The 15,233-nt window shown below is 44.0% G+C and overlaps 1 protein-coding gene across 2 annotated transcripts in view; it reads left to right on the top strand.

Moving 5' to 3' along the window:
- Positions 1–12,423, top strand: part of LOC125427125 (cholesterol 24-hydroxylase) — a 29,459-nt gene extending 17,036 nt beyond the window's left edge. For both annotated transcript variants that reach the window (XM_048486200.1, XM_048486201.1), the window contains exons 9-15: positions 325–387; positions 2,201–2,273; positions 4,587–4,671; positions 6,641–6,751; positions 7,423–7,511; positions 8,133–8,199; positions 9,954–12,423. In XM_048486200.1, coding sequence (XP_048342157.1) covers positions 325–387; positions 2,201–2,273; positions 4,587–4,671; positions 6,641–6,751; positions 7,423–7,511; positions 8,133–8,199; positions 9,954–10,115 — 650 coding nt within the window. In that variant the 3' untranslated portion in view covers positions 10,116–12,423. The remainder of the gene's footprint in view (positions 1–324; positions 388–2,200; positions 2,274–4,586; positions 4,672–6,640; positions 6,752–7,422; positions 7,512–8,132; positions 8,200–9,953) is intronic.
- Positions 12,424–15,233: the final 2,810 nt, after the last annotated feature.

Here is a 15,233-nt window from a genome sequence, read left to right on the forward strand (position 1 = left end):
TTGAAAACAAACAGCCAAAGAAAACTGGAAAACACACAAGAAACATTCTAGCTAACTTATTAAGATCCTCAAGCAGTTTCTTTCATCAAATATTTTATTTCTGTGTTGTTCCTGAGGGAGACTCTTGCGTTTATAATGTCTTGGTTGGAGCCTTAATAAATGAGAGTGGGTATTTTCCACCTCTGCTTTTTAGATTTTTTGTTGCCGCTTCTGTTCTCTTGGCATTTACTTGGCTAATGGTGTCTTATCTTCAGAACTGTCTTGTATTTTTGCCATCTCGTACCTTCAGAGCAGAATGTCAACTTTTGCTTCCTGTCTCAACAGCGCAGGAGGAGGACTGCGATGAAGAAAGCATGCTGGACAACTTCGTCTCCTTCTTCTTTGCAGGTTTGTGGATCTGTTGCCCTTTTGACACACAAACGTGCTCGTCTGCCAAAATAGATCTGTGTATAATAGAATCAGGCTTCTGAGAGTCCAGCCAACGGGGATGCAAATGGGTAGTCTGATCAGCATGCATCCCCATATTCCAGCCAGTCTTGGTGGTGTGTGCAAGAGGCTACTCTTGTTATCACTGTGTGTGCAAAACACCATTGTGTGTGTCAGTGTAAAAATGTAGTGCGCAAGTGCAAAACACATGCATTCACCACTTAATGAATCATGCAGGTATGTGTGACAGAGTGCTGACATTGGCCGTGGTTCACTACATGTACTAGATGGCATACATCTGCCACTGTGTGATTCTAGAAATTTTCCCTTTCCCTCTAATGCACCAGGTTGAGACAGTGTGACAATGACCGGGGCCAGCAGAAGGGTAAACAATGACTCTAGCGCAGGGGTAGGGAACCTGCGGCTCTCCAGATGTTCAGGAACTACAATTCCCATCAGCCTCGGTCAGCATGGCCAATTGGCCATGCTGGTAGGGGCTGATGGGAATTGTAGTTCCTGAACATCTGGAGAGCCGCAGGTTCCCTACCCCTGCTCTAGCGCCTTCCACTCATAGATAAAAATGCATACGGTATTTGACACTTTTATTTATAAGAGAGAATTATTAACTTAAAAATACAAAAGAGACATTCTCTTATAACTTGGCACTCCTTAAAACCTGGTGCCCTGGCCAACTGCCTAGTTTGCCTATAAGGTTGGGCCAGACCTTACAATGGCTCTGATATTTTCTCCCCTTGAAGATTCGCTATGCGCCAGCCTACCCTTTTGGTTAACCTCCCTGGAAATTCCCTGTACAGCTTCTGGTCTTGGGAAGGGAGTACAAGTTATTTTAATTTGATTTTTATGGTTGTTTTAGTTTTAATATTTTCTTCATGGTGTTTTTAATTGTGTTTTTTAATCTTTGTAAGCTGCCTTGAGATGCTAGTATGAGATGAGGTACAAATGTTATAAATAATGTTCTATTTAGACCAGGGGTCTTCAAACTGTGGTCTCCCAGATGTTCATGAACTACAATTCCCATCAGCCCTGCCACTTGGCCATGCTGGCAGGGGCTGATGGGAATTGTAGTCCAAGAACATCTGGAGGGCCATAGTTTGAAGATCCCTGATTTAGACCAATGGATAACAAGGGCAACTGTTGTCGGCTAGGGAGGGGCTATCAACTATCCATAAACCCATTCCCCTGACAAAGAGGAAAGGAGCAGACTCCTGCTGTCACTCATGGCCACTCATACCTGCCTTATCCAGGGCCCAGGCAGCAGGCTCTCAAGTGGCTACTTGTGCCCACCCTGTCCAGCTGCCACCCACTTGTACTTCATATAGGGCTTGGGAAACCAGCTTCTAGCAGCAGCTTCCACCTGCTTCACTGGGAAGGGCTGCCCCTTTGTTGGCCACAATGTGGGGGGGATGACAGGGGTAGCAGTTATTCTTAGGGCTCATCCTAGGGTCCCAGAATTCCTAAGACCAATCATGACACCCCTCCCACTCTGACTTAGCCGCTTACTGATAAGAAGACAAGAGTTTTAGATGGTGGGATCAGATAAAGGAATTTCTCACACATCAGAAGTTTAACCTAACTGTCTGTAGACCCTCCACCCTTCTTTCTCTCGTCTCTCTAATCTATCCAAGTTTAGATTTTTGTCATTACATTGGAACTATTTTAAACTTAACTTCTCGCCTTGAGGAAATGGGTAGATCCGGTTTCTTGTTTTGTTCCCATCCACGTTCCTCACCTCAGTCGGTTTTCTGTCATCCAGGTCATGATACCACTGCAAGTCTGTTGTCCTTCTCAATCATGGAACTGGGACGGCAACCAGAAATACTGACAAAGTAGGTAAATTGGGCCATTCACATTCACCCTTCTTGTTAAGGTCTAGGATTCAGGGAATTGTTGCAGACTCTGTGATTCAGGGAATCAGAGTACATGCAAGCAGTCCTGAACATTTGGGGGCACTTGTTCCTATTGACAAATGTGATGTTTGAATCTGGCAATAATGAACAGTCATTAAACAAATTATGGTTTTCCGTAGCCTTTTCAGGCATAGGGGCTGGTATTGACCATGTATCTGATAGCTAATTCAATAATTAATCTAATAGAATGTATATTTATCTTGAAAATTGCATTATGTATTTAAAAAGAAGGATTATACTGTGGATGAAAGACCTTTAAATATTCTGTAAAGACAAGAGAATTGTTCTGCTGAATCCAACTAGTGGTCCATTTAGTTCAAGGATCCCCAGCCTTTTTGAGTCTGTGGGCACATCTGGAAAGCTGACATGCCATAGTGGATGCAGTAACAAAATGGCTGCCACAAAATGGCTGCTGCAGGAGGCAGAGCCAGCCAACAAACGACTACCACAACTTAATTTCTGTAACACCGTAGGTCCTTGTGTTATGGTGGCAGCTGCTGCCAAAAACATTTTTTTAAATCTGCACAGACCAATCAAATCTCCAATAATTAATGAGAAACCTCCTGGGCAGAAGCATTACCTGGCCGCACTTAATGCCTAAAAACACTTGGAAGGCACCAGAAGAGGTATTTGCAAGCACCATGGCATAGTGGTTAAGAGCAGGTGTACTCTAATCTGGAGGAACCGGGTTTGATTCCCCGCTCTGCCGCCTGATCTGTGGAGGCTTATCTGGGGAATTCAGATTAGCCTGTACATTCCAACACACACCAGCTGGGTGACCTTGGGCTAGTCACAGTTCTTCTGAGCTCTCTCAGCCCCACCTACCTCACAGGGTATTTGTTGTGAGGAGGGAAGGGTAAGGAGTTTGTAAGCCCCTTTGAGTCTCCTATAGGAGAGAAAGGGGGGATATAAATCCAACACTTCTTCTTCACTGTCACCATATTGGAGACCCCTGATCTAGTTCACTTGATTCCACAATAGTCAACTAATGGCCAACAGTAGGAATAGGGGCTAAGGCTGATCTTTACCTTGCCTGCTAGATAAACCTGTTCCATGCCTGTGTATGTGAAGGTTCCTTTTAGTCTTGATGGCCAGCATCCATTGGTGGACTTTTTCTCCATGAAACTGTCTAACCCCCCCTCCCCCATCACACCCATATATGTTTGTGCCTATCACAGCACCCACTGGCAATAGTTCACAGTGCCATCCTAAGCAGAAATCCTCCTTAGTCCACTGAAGTGTGCGAGATTAGAAGGGGGTACGTTTTGCTTAGAATATCACCATGAGTAGCTAATTTATTGAAAGAGTAATATAATGAAGGTATGCTTTATGAAATGAACGGCTTTTATAGATAGCTTTTGTGTAATCTCTTGAAACTCAGCATAATTGGATCTTTATGGCGTTTGCATGACAATTAATTTAGCAGTATCAGTTTTATTTTCCTGGAGGTATGTTCATATCTTGTTATGAAGTCAAGGCATTCATCATTGTATTAAACAAAATTAAATAATTACACAGGACGCATAGACAGTGTATGTGCGCACTACTTACCCGGTGGCTGTCTATTTCACAGTGAGCTTCCCCCCCCCCCCCCCCGGGTTTTGTCTACACAAGGATTCTTCCCCTGCGAAGTGTCCCTAGCTGAGCTGAGCTGCCATTTTGTTTCTGTGCAGCCTCCCTGCCACCGTTTTGTTCTGCCATCTTTGGTCTAGTATTAGTTTGCTAGACCGTATCAGTTTCACTCGTGATAGACCTTCAGCATGGAAATGTTTAACAAGCTCTTCTGTTCCTTCTGAAATGGTGACCTGAAGAGAATGAGAAACTTCTGTGGTGTGAGTGAGGGAAGGCAGGGCAGAAGAAGAAAACCAAAAGAAAGCCAAACGCATGCTGATCTCCTTCACTTTCCCTGACCAGGGAGATGAAAAGTCACACTTTCACATCCTTTGATTCTCTGATCTGAAAGCGGGGGTGACTGTCGAAGAGGGGGAAACGTATCTGTAACCGAGAATCAAACCCAAAGGGAATGTATTCCCAAAGCAAAGGAGATCACAAGTGCGTATATGGCCATAGTATTGCGTTGTGACTGCTGTGTAGAGGAACTAAATAAAGAAATTACAGTGATAAATTATGCCCCTCGCAGGTTCATCCCTTATCTTTTCAAATAAGGAAGTATATATTTTATTTTAAAATCACAAGGCAATTTACTGACATTCTCCTGTCTGTGCTTGTTAGACTTCAGGCCGAAGTGGATGAAGTTGTTGGTGTAAAGAGAGATGTTAGCTATGAAGCTTTGGGGAACCTCCAGTATTTATCACAGGTACTAATTAGCACGAGTAAAGCTGAAAACGGTGACACCAGGCAATTCAAAGCTGTTCTGGATCCATTACTGTGCTGTTTACACCACAGGTATGAGTAACAAAATTAGCCCCTGAAATGGGACTTCAAGCATGATGCTTGTCTGAATTTTAAGTAAAGGGTAGCTCAAAGCTTGTTATCTTTAATACTAAAAAGATCTCGTTAGAACACATGCAGTACTGATTTTTGTTATTCAAATGCTGTCATACAATTTTGATTTCTGTAGTTCTCTAATTCTACCACTCTGTGGCAGTAGAGCACATCATCCAACCACTGCTAGATTTTTCTCCCACCATCTCACAAGGATCGCTACACCTGCACTGCGCACACACATGTTGTCTCTACATACTGTACATAATTTGAACCTTGTTAGTGATTTGTTATGTACAGTTCATGCATCCTCTGTTGAAATCTTGTTTTCAAACAGCAGTATTTAAATGAAGAGACATGAAATACTTCCTTTAAAATAGCACCGTTTTGTTTCTTTCTCCTGTTCTGTGGTTGTGCATTGTCCATTTCTATTCGATATTTTCACTTTCCTCCCCAGGCCTGCAAAATTTTGTGAACCTTTTAATTTTTTATTTTGATAGAACCAGTGGGATTTGTTATCTCTTCCTCCTCCAATAGGTATGAAGGACTGTTGGACTAACCCAGAGCTTTTGGACAGTGCAGCAGATAAGACACATTTTGCCTGTGTGCAGATTTGACTTTAATTAGCATTGAGCCAGAATATACATGAACCTGGCTGACCACTGAGCTCACAAATGTGCCTTGCTTGTCCTTCCTTCTCCTCTCACTTCTTATGCAGAGAGTCCTGGTGAGATACCAACTCTGGTTGCCTGTAACAAATAAATGCAGGTGTGTAGATTAAGTGGAATTAAATTTTTGCTGCGCAAACCAGGATTCTAAATCAGACTTGGATCCACAATTCAAATCTCAGGCCCCTTCCGCACACGCAAAATAATGCGTTTTCAAACCACTTTCACAACTGTTTGCAAGCAGATTTTGCTATTCCGCACAGCTTCAAAGAGCACTGAAAGCAGTTTGAAAGTGCATTATTCTGCATGTGTGGAATGAGCCTCAGTTTGTGGGAGGGAAACTAACTCCAGGTAGCTCAGGAATCTGCATTAACTGCATGGTGGACAGATTCATAAGGTAAAGTCCATCAATGGCTATTAGGGTGTTGTGGGTTTTCCAAGTTGTATGGCTGTGTTCCAGTAGCATTTTCTCCTGATGTTTTGCCTGCATCTGTGGCTGGCATCTTCAGAGGATCAGAGGGGGATGGCTACTAGCTTTGGGGAGGAGAAAGAACCTCCATATTCAGAGGCAATCAGCCTCTGAAGACCAGTACTAGGAGGCTGCATCAGGGGAGGCCCTTGGCCTCTCTGTCCTCTGTTTGTTGGCCTCCAGAGCTACTATTTTGGCTGCTTTGTGTGCAGGACTAGATACTGATCCAGCAAGACTCTCTTTTTGTTCTTATATATTCATTTCCAACCAGGATTCTCCATTTGAGAAGGGAAGGAGTAAACTGGTTCTGGTGGGTTTTCCGGGCTGTGTGGCCGTGGTCTGGTTGATCTTGTTCCTAACGTTTCGCCTCCATCTGTGGCTGGCATCTTCAGAGGTGTATCACAGAGAGAGAAGGAGTAAAGTTTGTGCAGAAGCCCTGTATCAAATCAGGCTCAGTTTAATATTGGTTAGAAGTGACATCTGAATGCAGACTTTCATCTGGTGAAGTAAAAAAGGTCTGTAGCTTCTTGTGGACAGCTGCATGTCTGTGTTGCAGTGAGGCCATGAAATAGGGCACAAGAACAATACTAAGGCGAAAGTGAAATGTTTGCTGAAAATCCCCAGTAAATCAACCTAGAGTTTTGAGCAGGCCGTTCGAAGTCCAGGTCCATTCCTCTGATATTCTTGTCATGTTTCTCTCTCAGGTGCTGAAAGAAGTCTTGCGATTGTACCCACCAGTTCCAGGCACTGTACGCTGGACGGGAAAGGAAGCCGTGATAGAGGGGGTCAAAATTCCAGCAAAAACCAGTTTGGTTGTGAGTCTATTGAATTGACTGTTATCCCATGAATCTCTCGCAAAGTTTGAGTCGTGATACCGCTGTGGGACTGCGGGCCCAAAGCAGAAAGTGTAGAGGAGGCAAGCGCATTTAGGGATTCCCCAAACCACCTCTTGAGTCATAGAATCATAGAGTTGGAAGAGACCCCAAGGGCCATCAAGTCCAACCCCCTGCAATGCAGAGGACCCAATCAAAGCACTCCTGACAGATGGCCATCCAGCCTCTCTTTAAAATCCTCCAAAGAAGGAAACTCTACCACATTCTGAGGTAGTGCATCCCACAGCCCCTACTGTCATGAAGTTTTTCCTGATGTTTAGGTGGAGTCCACAGCCGTCATTTTTTAAAAAGTTCCCAAAGAAAATGTGCAGTATTTTACAGATTCAGTGGGGTATGTGGTGGAGAGTGCCATCAAGTCTCAGATGAATTATGGTAATCCTGTAGGGTTTTCAATGTAAGAGATTCACACAGGTGGACCAGAGTGAATAAATAAACATACAGAATCCAAGTTGCAGAATTACCTCACTGCAGAATTTTCACCTTTACATTAGGTCAACACGGTTGGCTACGTATTTGCCTGTTCCTGAAGATGACTACTGTATTTGTATTTTGCTTCACACCTACACATTGAAATGTTTGTCTTCTCTTGACAGTTCAGCACATTCATCATGGGGCGCTTGGAAAAGTTTTTCAAGGACCCCCTGATTTTCAATCCTGATCGATTTGGCAAAGATCAATCCAAGTGAGTCTGTGGTAGAAGAAGAGTTGGATTTATATCCCCCCTTTCTCTCCTATAGGAGACTCAAAGGGGCTTACAAACGCCTTACCCTTCCCCCCTCACAACAAACACCCTGTGAGGTAGGTGGGGCTGAGAGAGCTCAGAAGAACTGTGACTAGCCCACGGTCACTCAGCTGGTGTGTGTTGGAGTGTACAGGGGCTTTTAGTGCCTCGGGGCTCCGAAAGCTGCTTTTAACAACCGGGTCGCTGAACTCAACAAAAAATTAGGTACTGGTTCACCAAACCGGTGCAAACCGGCTGAATTATGCTAATTATTCTGGTTTTAAATACTGTAATAATGTTTTAATGGTTTTTATCTTTGTGTACCTCCCAGAGCCCTTTGGGGGTGGACGGTATATTAAATGCAATGAATGAATGAATGAATGAATGAATGAATGAATGAATGAATGAATGAATGAATGAATGAATGAATGAATGAATAGCTAGCTTTGGTGTGTCAGAGCTCTCTTTCGTGCATCTGATAAAACATTAGTGCCACTGGGCTCCTGTTTGATTTAGGAGAGTAACTTTATCCTATTTGGCCAAATCCATATAAACGATTGATTCTCTTGAATTTGTTTTCAGGCCCTACTATTCCTATTTCCCATTTTCCTTGGGGCCTCGTTCCTGCATTGGGCAGATATTTGCACAGGTAAGATGGTCACTGTTGCTGAAAGTGGAGGACAGTTCAACATTCATTGGTAGGGAGCATGCCCATGCTTCAGAGGGGGCAGTAGAACTGGAAAGGCCTGTGTGGAGTAGTGGTTAAGAACAAAAAGTACAATGGTCATTTTCACCTCCACAGTGGGGAGGGAGGCAGGAACGGAACAGTTGTTGCTCAGAGACTTCAATTAACTTTAAACTGATTCGTCCAGAGCCTGCTTAGACATACTCTATGTGTTGCAACAAAAGAGAAGACTGCCTCAACCTAAAGAACTGGGAAAATAAACATGAAAATGCAGAACAATGGCAAAGTTTCACAGATTATTCTCAAAAATAAGATTAATGATGAAAAATTAGAATATAGTTGAAGTGATGTATATAAACTATTAATGATTGCGTAGGTTTTAGTATATTGGAAACTGCTTTGAAAAAGACTTAGGAGGAGAAAAATTGAATGAGTAATTATAAGTAAGAAGACAATTTGATAGTAGGATACCTATTTTATAAGACATATTTTTAGAAACTAATGATAGTAATCAGATATCAGTGTTTCTTTTTCAATGACGCTTTTTGTTCATTAGAATTTACTTATTTTTTAAATTGGAAAATATGTTGATTACGTAGCTTATGATTTTACAGAATATTTTTTGTATAACCATGCTACAGAATGCTACACATTTAAAACCATGCTACACATTTAAAACCGTGCTTTTAGTGCCTGGAATTGTATTTCAGAAAGGATTAGCCTTCTTCTCTATTGTTTATATTGACTGATTATGCACAAGGTGTCTTGTGCATGATGAGGGCGAAATGTCCATCGCGGCAAGATTTCTTGTGTGGACATATTTCCTGGAGCTCCACTTTCACTTTCCATTCTCTCCGCTGCAAGCAACACCACTTCTAGAACAACTTTTGATTACCTTCGCTGCCAGAGCGTGCAGATTTGCCAGTTAGCACAGCTTTGCCCCAGACATGTTCCCTGTGCCTACAGCCACCCTACCTAGCTCCATCCTTCCCACTCCCTCACACTGCTGCCACATCTTCCTTATCTGATAGGAACAAGGTACTTTTCAGTTTTTAATTTTTTCCAAGTAAAGAACAAATTTGAATTCATTTTTTCAGTGTTCATGAATTTTAAGCGCTTACCATTTTTTGGAGCCTGCAGACACCTTTCTGACCCAGGGTGGTGAGCGCAAAGTGCAGTGGGTGCGGCAGGAAATTGAGTCCACCATAAACTACCGTGTTTCCCCGAAAATAAGACAGTGTCTTATATTAATTTTTGCTCCCAAAGATGTGCTATGTCTTATTTTCAGGGGATGTCTTATTTTTTCTGTGTTCTGTTCGTCGGGCATGCTTCCAAACAAAAACTTTGCTACGTCTTACTTTCGGGGGATGCCTTATATTTCGCACTTCAGCAAAACCTCTACTACGTCTTATTTTCAGGGGGTGTCTTATATTTGGGGAAACAGGGTAGCAGAAAGTGAGGATATTCATAATTCTCATAAGACATGTTCAACAATGCAGGTAGAATCTGTTAAAGCAGGATGCCTTTTCAAATGGAAATCTTGTTATAATGTCCCATCTGTACATGTCCAGCTTCTAAAAACAGTTAAACAAATGAATGTAATTTTGTTCAGTGCAATGCAATGCATGAGTAGGCATATAGGGTTTTCTTCTGGGCACTCAGGTATCAAAACTGCTTTGGTCTGCTCGTTACGCTAATTTTGTGTTTGTTTGTTACAGATGGAGGCTAAAGTGGTGATGACCAAATTTCTTCAGAGGTTTGAATTCCAGCTGGTTCCACCGCAGAGCTTTAAAATTTTGGACACCGGAACCTTCAGGCCGTTGGACGGCCTAGTCTGCAGGCTGACGCGACGCAACTCTCTGACCTTTAAAGAAGACTAAGCGGAACGGTGATCTCCATTGCATTTTGGAATTGCAACTGGATCATGCCGAAATGCATTTCATAGACCGATCAGGACTGAAATGTCTCATTGTGGAGTTCAGCTAGGATTTTAAGATGTCCAGCAGTGTTTAATTAGGCTTAGAAGGATGTAAACCTTACAAGGATTGTCCTGCAAACTGGAAAGGGTTGACATCATTGGAATGGTTCAGCAAAAGCCCTCAGTGACTCTGCAAAGCTGAGTGTTGTTGAAAAACTGCTCTGAGTTCTTGTTCAGTGGTGCAACTCTGATTCCATTTAGTACACTGTGAGGATGATCATCCCTCCGCTTGAGTTCAACAGGAGTTGTACACACTTTTCTAAGATTTCTCTGAAGCCTGTTTTACCAGCCCCATAATCCTTCTCTGTCGCCATCTTTGGCTTAGTTCTACTGTTCGAAAGGCAGGTTCATTCCCATGGATGACTTCTTTCTATCTTCTAAGCCACTGTGGTGTAGTGGTTAAGAATGGCAGGCTCTAATCTGGAGAACCGGGTTTGATTCCCCACTCCTCCACATGAAGTCTGCTGGGTGACCTTGGGCCAGTCACAGCTCTCGATACCCGTCCCACCTACCTTACAAAGTGCTTGTTTGGGGTTGGGGAGGGAAGGCAATTATAAGCAACTTTGAGATTCCTTATGGTAATGAAAAGGGTTTTTTAAAAACCATCTCTTCTATCTGCCATTTTTTAGTTTGCCAATTTTCTCCTCTCTTCGACTCAGCTGACCTGACCAAGCTCATCCATAACTTCGCCATTTGGGCCACTGTAATGTGCTTTACATTGGACTGTCTTTGAAAACAGCTTGGAAACTACAACTGGTTCCAACAGCAGCAGGACCAGCTATTGTCAGAAGACAGCCTTCGGGACACATTGGCTGCCCGTTTGTGTCCAGCTTGAAATTGAGACACAAGTTCGAACCCTCGAAGCCCTTCATAGGTTAGGACCCACATTTTTGAAGGACCACTTGCCTGAGTACACTAACTATTCACTCTTCAGACTGCCACCTGTGAATTGTGACATATGTGGCTTGTACTAGAGCCATCTTTCTCTTGATAGTAGCTCCCACCTTGTGGAACAGGCTGTTTTGTTGGCAGTATAAAACTGTTTTATGCACAAGGCCTTTCAGGTGGATATTATGTTAGAGCTATTCTAAAACACGTGGCAATGGCAGGGAACTAACTTCACAAGCTCCGCAGGTGCCCAATTCAGATTGGGACCATGGCGCAGGAGGAGAAATAGCTTAGCTCCCCCCCCCCATCGTTTTCCTAAATGAAAACATCTGGGAGTTTTAGGTGCCTTGCTGGGGACTCCACGTGTAAAGTTCATGTGCAGGCCCCCCCCCCCCACAGCAAAGCAAATTAACACTTCCTGTGGGCCATTTGGGGTTGAGTAAAGGGAGAAGGACTGTGATTCAGTATGAAAGGCTCAGATTTGCATTCAGAAGCTCCCAGATTTAATTCCTGGAATCAGACATTTGGTCATTAGGGTGAGCAATGGGTTAATTTCGAATTCTAGTTTTAAAAGCCTGGAAATTTTCAGAAAAGCCAACTAAAGCCATTTCCCACTGACTTCATTTAGATTTTTACTGATTTTTTTTTCAGGTTTTAAAAACTCAAACCTGAAAAATTTCAGTTCTTGCTTCTGCAGTTTCTCAAGTTCACATGGATTTGAGAAGTTGCAGCGGAGCAAACTGCAACTGAATGCTGAGCTCAGCATTCAGTTCCCCCCCCCCCCCTATCCCCGTTTCTCAAGCCCTGGTGGATTTGGGAAGCGGCAGAAGTGGGGAGAACTGCGCGAAGCACAGCATTCGGTTCTTTTCCCGTCCCCTCCCCCCATCCCACTCCAAAAGCCGATAAAGCCAAATCATGTTCGGCTTTATCGGCACTGAGGCTATTTCGGGGGTTTTCGCAGTTTTGGGGTGATTCGAATTTACCAAATCCCCACCCCTACTGGTGATGTGAAAGAACTCTGCCAGAGGCCCTGGAGTGTCACTTGTGGTCTGAGAAGGCAATACCAGCCTTGATGGACTGATAGTATGGAGTCAGTCTACGATAGCTTCACGTGTGAAGTCTGAAAGCCCTTCTCCCCATTAGGTTGGAGGATAATGAACTAACCACAGCTTGTTAAAAAATGTAGCTCTCCGAGGAAGAGAGTTAATGGGTTTTTATTGTATTTTGTATGTTTTTAATATTGGAATTATAAGCTTTCTTGGGCCACAAGAGAAATAAACCAAGTTTAGAAATTTAATATAATAAATTTATACACACATGTACATCTTTTTTTTCTTTTAGTCTTAGTGTGACACTGAACAGTGTCTATGAGCAGGATCATTAGAGTAAGTAAACATAGAATAAATTGTGCATTGAGCTCTAGCCTGTGGTTCAATCACACACAGCTTGGCTTTCTTCTGAGTTCTGGCCCACACAAATCCTCTTCATTGTCCCCAGAGTACTTGGTAGTCAAGGTTTCAGTCAGCAGAGGGCATCCACCGAGATTGCCCTTCTTCGAAAAACGACCCAGGCTTTGCAAGGATTAACAGCAATGCCAACAGGATATTCACCAAAAGCGACCAGGAAGCCATCTGGGACCTTTACCTTCCAGGGGCAAAACATTCAAACTGATCTTCCACTCTTCCAAAGAGAGACTAGATGTGGAGTTCTCTGTGATATGTGTCAGGTCCAATGATAATTTCTTCCTAAATTATCTGGAACTAGCAGCAAACCCCATTGCAGAGGAGATAAAAGAGGCCTAGCAAAGTGTCGAAGAGGAAGTATCTCCCCCCGCAGTGGCTGTAGCAGTCCCCACCTTACTGTGCTCACGGCGCAACACTGGGTCCAGGTCTGTGGCTGGAAGGTGGGAGAGGTGTGACTTGGGGTAGGTAGTAAGGTGAGGATAGGGGGAGGGTGGAAAGGAGTGGCTTGGGATGGGGGGAGGGTGGCAATATGAGGGTTGGGGTGGAGGAAGATTGAACAGAATGGCTTGGGGTGGCAAGAGAGTTGAAAGGGGAGGCTTGGATGGCAGATTGGGAGAGGGTGGAACAGAGAGGCTTCAGGTAGGGGAGAGTGGAAAGGGTTCTGGTGGGGCAGAGTGGCAAGGAGCCAGCGGGAGGGCTGGCTTTTTAGGGGTTGGGGCCCGGGGCACTTGGGCTGGCCTTTGAGGGGAGGGGGAGGCAGAGGAAAAGCTTTGCCATGCTCCACGGGCCCAGTAATAGCCAATGGGGGTGCAGGATGCACAGGACTTTGGTCCCTGTGCATCCTGCACAATAATTGGCTAAGGGTTCATTGTCGGTTCGTTTGAACCCTTAGCCAATTATGTGTTGTTAGATTGGGCTGACCAGTCAAGCAGCAGATGATGGAGAGTTCTTGGAGGATCTCCAAACTTGGGTGATAGAACCAATGTGAAGAATAAGATGCAGTGCAAACAAACAACTGTGAAGTGGAGCACATGCTAGGATGAAAATACTAACTTTAGGTATATGCTGGAGTTCAAGTAACGTGTTCTTGGGGTCCTTTGGATATCTCAGTGAAAATGTTGCTTCATTGTCTGCCAGTGGAGAAATGCAACAGATATGCTCAAGATGGTAAAGAAAGTGACTAAAAATAAAAGAGTCAGTCTCATAACAGCCTTTAAAGATCTCTGGTGGTCTCAGTATGGTCAGCCCTTCTAAAAATGGATACCATACCTGTAGCTGGAGAAAAATGCATAAAAGGGAAACCAAAATGATCAAGGAATGGGAACTTTGCTATAAAGAAAGGCTAAAGCTTTGGGCTTTTTATGTATAAACAAGTTGTGTAAGAGAAGCCCTGATGGGTTTATAGAGTTATACATAGTGTGGAGAAACCAGATAGAGATTTTTCTCCTAAAAAAAATATCTGGGATCCCAATGTCATTGATGGGCAGCAGATGAAAGAAACTACTTCTCCGAGGCACTTTCCTGTGCTCAGAATAGCTACTGAGGACAGGAAAATGCAGGAAAGGTTGATATGTTTATAAAGGTTGATATGGATTGCTGGATTCAACATATGCTTTCAGAACTGGCTTGAAGCATTTACCATTGTTAGAATTGCTTGCATTTGGGCAATCACAGTTTTGTGTGATTTCTTTATTTTATTTTATTTATTTATTATTGCATTTTTATACCGCCCTCCCCCGGAAGGGCTCAGGGCGGTGTCCAACATTAACAACAAACAGTAAAACAAGATAAAAATAATTAAGACTTAAAATGCAGCATTCAATATTAAACCTTATTTAAGTTTTAAAATAGATGGCATCCGACTATTAAAACCTCCTCTTAAGAGAGGGACAGTGGGTCTAGAGTGTTTCTCAGCATGTTTGTTTCGGGCACCCACATTTCTGAATCAAAATATGTAAAATGTACTCAAGGATTTGGGCAAGTGAAGATAATTTCACTGGGGAGTTGACTGTGACACCCCCCCCCGCCCCCAATTTTGACACACAACCAATGTTCCCTGTAAGCTGCACGGCTACGCAGACACCACGTTGGTGCGGAGCAGATTGGGCGACTGCTCAGTTCTGCTCAATGGCAGGGTACTTCTGCGCAGTTTCCTACCGCAGTCAGAGGGACTATCGCACACATCTACGGACCCTTACCTGGCTGGTCAGGCTAGCTAGAGTGTCCAAATCTGGCGCCACTAGATGTTCATGGACTACGATTCCCATCAGCCCCTGCCAGCATGGCCAATTGGCTGAAGCTGAACAGGATCGGCCCTGCTTAGTTACTTGGATGAGTACTTGGATGAGAGACCAAGGAAGTAAAGGGTTTCTGTGCACGGACAAGCAATAGTTAACCACCTCCAAAGTGAGTAACAGTCCAGTTGGAACTGGGCAGCCGGCATCCCAGCCCTGCGACCCCACGACTCCCCCTTGGCTCAACTCCCAGGCCCGCCTATTTTTTCATTGTCTGGGGTGGGGTGGGGGGACGCCCGGCTTCTGCTGCCCAGGCTCTGAGCTCCATCCCTGGGCAAACCCACGGAGGGCCTGGCCCAAGACCTGGGCGGGATCTGGATGCGACCCCGCCCACGGGCGTGGCCGGGCGCGCCTCCCTTGCGAGGTGCCCGTGGG

Source organism: Sphaerodactylus townsendi, linkage group LG02, assembly GCF_021028975.2.
Source record: "Sphaerodactylus townsendi isolate TG3544 linkage group LG02, MPM_Stown_v2.3, whole genome shotgun sequence".
Classification (NCBI taxonomy): Eukaryota; Metazoa; Chordata; class Lepidosauria; order Squamata; family Sphaerodactylidae; genus Sphaerodactylus; species Sphaerodactylus townsendi.